Raw genomic sequence first — 5,306 nt, 5'->3', positions numbered from 1 at the left:
GAACAAAATGGTAGTGATCGGACAGGTAGGATCTAAGCCATCTTAAAGCCTGCCCTTGAATACCTGTATAGTTTTGTAATCGATCTATGAGTATGTCATGATCTATAGTGTCGAACGCAGCACTAAGATCAAGTAAAACTAGCGATGAGATACAGCCTTGATCTGAAACAAGTCATTTGTAATTTTAAAAAGTGCAGTTTCTGTGCTATGGTGGGGCCTGAAACTTGAAATTCTTCATAGAGATCATTTTTTTGCAGGAAGGAGCACAATTGAGCAGACACAATTTTTTCTAAAATTTTAGACATAAAAGGAAGATTTGAGATGGGTCTGTAATTTGCCAGTTCACTAGGATTTAGTTGTGGTTTCTTAATTAGAGGCTTAATAACCGCCAGCTTGAATGGTTTTGGGACGTGACCTAAAGACAACGACGAGTTAATAATATTGAAAAGGTTTGTTAATCTAGCCACTGTGCTAAATAAAAACCTTGGATTTTTTTTGGTTATTTTCTATGAGTTTGTGGATATGCTCAGAAATGATTGAAGCACATGCTGTTTGCTCTCAGCTAACATCCCTCCTACCAGATCCCCTGAGTTTCATTCTCTCTAAATATATTTATCACTTGTCAGCAAGACCCTCCCTTTCAGTTTTATTGCCATTTTTCTGTCTTAAACTCAAACCGCAACCTCCTGTTCAATGGGTATTGACTTTATTATCGGACTATTTAACAAGCTAACTTAGCCCTTTAAAGCCTGGTATATGAAATAATAGTCAGAAAAAAACGTGTTTATTTGAAATAGAACTGGTAATTGAACCATTTGCTTTGAAATTTATATATATATTTTTTTAAGTTTGCATATGCGTATTTATTGAGTATCATATTGATACATTGATCATATTGAGGCTTTCATGACAGAATATGGAGTTCATACTTGAGGAAAAAAATACCTAAAAATAACGTGGAATTCTGATAGCTTGTAAATCAATTAGATCTAGCCGACTACTTGCATAAACTGAATAGAAAATAGTTGTCACTCTGTATCTCCCAATAATATATCTTAGTAAGATATATTATTGGGAGATATAAAAACGTAAATTGTTTCATCCTGAAATATTGCTAACAAAAAAGTTATTCTTGCGTTTACTAAAAATCTGTAAAAGTTTCCCAGCAAAAAGAGGCATACAGACCTGAAGGTGAACCGTTTTAGAGTTATACGTAAAAAGCCTTTTACTTTCTACAAAAGTATGAACTATCAATCAGCTGACAGAAGGCATGTAGTAGATTGTGTACACAAGGTTTTTCAAAGTTTTGATCATGTTAATCATTTGGAGGCTTTCGAAATTTGTCAAATATAAAATAGGAGACTTAAGCCTCGTACACACCGGGACGATTATCGCGCGCTTATCGCCGACGTTTTTCGACGCATCTTTTGTGTTCATACCCAAGCGATTTTCGCTGGCGATGAGCCAAGTGAACGTGCAAATTCACTCCCTGACATTAGATGGCACTTAATGAAAAACAGAAATACCCCAGTACACATCGAATCCTATTTGATCTGCAATTCCTCTCCATAACAACTCCCTCTTATCAAGATTTTTGTAGTTGATGTTGCGTTTGTCATAAAGCCCTTTGTGTTCAGACACCAATGAGACCAGCAGCTCTACATTCATCTTGCCTCGATGCATCTTCTTGGTCTACTTACTTCCTCTTCGTCATTAGGTATCAATGTGTGCTTGGCAAGACGGTTTTGTGCTTGAGCGCCACCAAGTCGCATTTTACTGTAACTTCAGCAGCTCCAGGCACGTAAACAAAAGCTCCAATCTCATTGGTCAGCCAGTTTTTAACGCGGCGCATCAAAGAAAAAACGAGCCGGAGACGTTTTTTTTTTTTTTAAATGATGCTTTTACACCTCGCGTTTTGCACGTCGGTGTGCACACTCACATTGGCGCCCTTTGTTTAGTCACGAGGCGTTAAACGTCGGCGATAATCGCGCAAGATATTCGTCCCGGTGTGAACAAGCCTTAACGCTGTACTTTGTGTGTGTTTGCATTTGTGTGTATTCTTGCAGACTGTGCCAGCCTGATGAAAAAGTGTGTACAGTGTCGGGCCGTGGTGGAGCACCGCACTCCCTTCGTTTTGTGCTGTGGAGGGAAAGGTATGGAGGATGCCACTGATGATGAGGACCTTAGTGAGTGAACTTCCACACGTTCCCGTTTTTAATTTCTCTTTCCTCTCTCTGCCTTGGTTCTCATGTCTCTCATGTTTAATATTTATGTTGGCTTTGGTTAGTGCTTCTCTGTTTCTATTGCCCACACACATTTTTCTCCCCATTGTTATGACTAATCTGTTATTTCCCAAATGTGTTTTCATGACTCAAATCAGACATGTAGCCCCTCCTCTTAATGCATAATATCAACACCCTGGAATGAGCTTTGTAACTGCTCTGGAATGTCTTCGTAACATGCGCTACAAGTTATAAGGATTTTTAGGAAGAGGGAAAATGAACCCCCAAATTCATTTTTCAGAGAACACATAGCATATTTCTATAATTGGACACGTCCAGGGGCTATCCAAGATTTATTTTAGTCCCATCTTATTTTGAGTTGTGATTCACCACTATTCGTTACAACATCGTTCCTTTTGTATGTGATCATGACACTGCCCATGTTCTTTATGTTGGTTTAGTTTGAGTTCAAAGGGATACTGGTGTAAGTTCACTTTTTTACAGTGTTTATTTATAGAGAGGAGGATCTGTTTCTTTTTAGCCTCGCTTAGATGTCCAAAACTTCCATCCACACTGACATCTCTGCTGACCTACAGACTTGCTGATCCACACACACACACTTGCACACAGTCCAGTCAACAGAGGAATGTAGCCTTTAGCTCTTATCTTGGTCTGTCTTTAGTGCCTGAGCTCTGTTTGTTGTAAGGCGTCACTTTTCCACACACACAAAACCAAAGCAGCATCCCGTATAGACCTAACACACTCCCCCCTTTTCTCCATGTAGACGGAGCAATGAGAGAGAAATGCCACCATAGATGGGGTTCTCTTCTACTTCAGTCACTTTAAAGATTAGAGCACTTTAGTCCCCACATGTAAGAAGCTCCTCACTCTAAAAGAGGACTTGATAAACTGGCATCTGAAGGCTGTGGCCAATCACGTGGGCATAGAACTTTAATTTCCACTAAACTTGAATATGAACACAGGAAACATCCACTAATGATGCTGTCGGACCGATTCTACATCATTTTTGGAAAATAAGTTTTGGGGACTGTTAAATGATCTTGTGGAAATGATCCAGTCTTGCTAGCCGACCCCTGAATCCAAGAAATGTCTCTCACTATGCCGCCTTAAATTTCCCCTTTAGTGAGTATCCATCTAATTTTTTCCCAACTTGTCAGGCTTAAAATTAACCAGTCTGTCGTCTTATTTCACACTAATCCATCATAAATATCTCCATGTCAGGCTTCTCAACACTTGCGGCCTCTAAAACCTTTTCTTTAAATGTGTTGCGTTTTGTTTTGTTTTTTTCCCACTGAAGGAAAACCATAAAATTAGGGATGCACGATTTATTGATACTATATTGCTTATTGGCTGTTATTACAAATGTTTACATTTAAAAATTGGATATATATTGGGTGCTATTGTAACTGGGGGCTTATTAATATCGGCCAAAATGTTCACATCAGTGCATCCCTACTTAAAATCGTTCTTTTATAATAGTGACTGTCGTCACTTCCACAGGAGGATTGTCCTGCAGCCTTAAAGGATCTCCCTTCCACAACAACTGTGTCAAAAACTTACGTTAACTTGCTCTTCCCTTTGCCTCCCTCTAATGAATATTTAGAACTAGAATATGCCACAGGCCAGGCTGGATTGGCCCCCGAGCCAACAGCAGGGGTGCATGCATTACATAACACTGTGACTGGTTGCTTCTCAGCAGAGGGCTCTAACTCAATGGCAGGGGGGTCGCAGGATCTTCTCCAGCCCAACAATCTGGCACTAAGTTGGTGTAAGTATTCTATTCCTCACCCCAAGTTCTTCCTGCCTCAACTCCTTCCTGCTCCTTTGGGCTCAAAGTCCATATCTCCACCTCAGCATATGTCATTCTCTCTGGCCTGCACTACACGAATAGGAGCGGCTGTCAAGCGGGTCCATAGGCCTGCTTGCGGCCTGCTGCGATTCAGTGCTGCGGGTTGATCCCGCACCAGGGTGCCCCTTATAAGCCATGTAAAGTGTCAGAACAGGCGCGAAACTTCTAGAATCATCAAGTCATTCCTTGTTAGATAAGTTAGAAGGCTCTGGGATCTGCAAATGCCGAGGCCCAGAGATCAACTTTCACCAACTGCATGATTGACTATTGAACTGGTGATACTTTTCTCAGTGGTTTCTGCTTTGCCTTTCAGCCAGCGGAAATATCCCAGGCTTGCAGAGGGACAAAGACAACACTAATGTCAATGCAGATGTACAGAAGCTACAACAGCAACTACAGGATATTAAAGAGCAGGTAAGCATCGCAGCTTACAGTAGGGGTGTAATAATTCACTAGTTTTCTCCATGCTTCGGTTACAAATCCTGTCGATGCATATGTGCATTGTAGTGTTAATTTTGACTGCAAATTTTGATTTAGTCTTATTCATAGTCTTCTGACTAAAATGGCATTTAGTTTGTCATATTTTAGTCATCTGAATTGTTTTAGTTTTAGCCGACTAAATATCATAAGATTTTAGCCAAATAAATCTGTAGATTTAGTCAACTAAAATCTAATAGGTTTATTTACAGTGTAATGCATTTGATAAGCATTTCTCTAAAATTTCCAAACTCATTATATAGGTTGATATGAAGGTTTTATCATGATAGACAGATTTAACTGCTGTGATGCACACCATACCTTTGTATTAAAGGGGTCCTATTATGCCTTTTCACTTATTTAATTTTAGTCAGTGTGTAGTGTGTATGTTTGGGCATAAAAAAGATCTAGAAAGTTACAAATCTCAAAGTCCACTCCAAAGGGAGATATTTAGTTTTTTAAAAATCCATTTTCAAGAACTACAGCAAACGGCTCGTTTGGACTACAGTGTTTGTTTTCCGGGCTTTGTGATATCACAAAGCGACTCATTGGAATATCATTACAAATAATTCCCGCCTACAGAAATTCATATGGTTGGGGGTGGGGAGGGGCGAGGTCGTGGTTAGAACGCTAGGTTGAGTGAGCACATCAGACGAGACGACGAAGAAGAAGAGCAGCTGCTGTGCTGTAGCCTCACATTTTTGGCATGTCTAGAACAGCGGTTCTCATTTCCAGTC

General features: G+C 40.0%; 1 protein-coding gene across 3 annotated transcripts in view; it reads left to right on the top strand.

The window, feature by feature from the left end:
- The window catches only part of LOC107550435 (E3 ubiquitin-protein ligase mib1), a 99,791-nt gene that overhangs the window by 90,188 nt on the left and 4,297 nt on the right, over positions 1-5,306 (top strand). Inside the window, exons 19-21 of one of the 3 annotated variants that reach the window (XM_016231709.1) lie at positions 2,067-2,186; positions 3,943-4,011; positions 4,406-4,506. In XM_016231709.1, coding sequence (XP_016087195.1) covers positions 2,067-2,186; positions 3,943-4,011; positions 4,406-4,506 — 290 coding nt within the window. Of the gene's footprint in view, positions 1-2,066; positions 2,187-3,939; positions 4,012-4,405; positions 4,507-5,306 lie in introns of all 3 variants that reach the window. The other 2 variants (XM_016231708.1, XM_016231710.1) reach the window with 2 other exon arrangements.

The sequence above is a fragment of the Sinocyclocheilus grahami genome, unplaced genomic scaffold, assembly GCF_001515645.1.
Source record: "Sinocyclocheilus grahami isolate Dianchi unplaced genomic scaffold, SAMN03320097.WGS_v1.1 scaffold398.1, whole genome shotgun sequence".
NCBI classification, from domain to species: Eukaryota; Metazoa; Chordata; class Actinopteri; order Cypriniformes; family Cyprinidae; genus Sinocyclocheilus; species Sinocyclocheilus grahami.
This window is presented reverse-complemented; position numbering and strand designations above follow the sequence as displayed.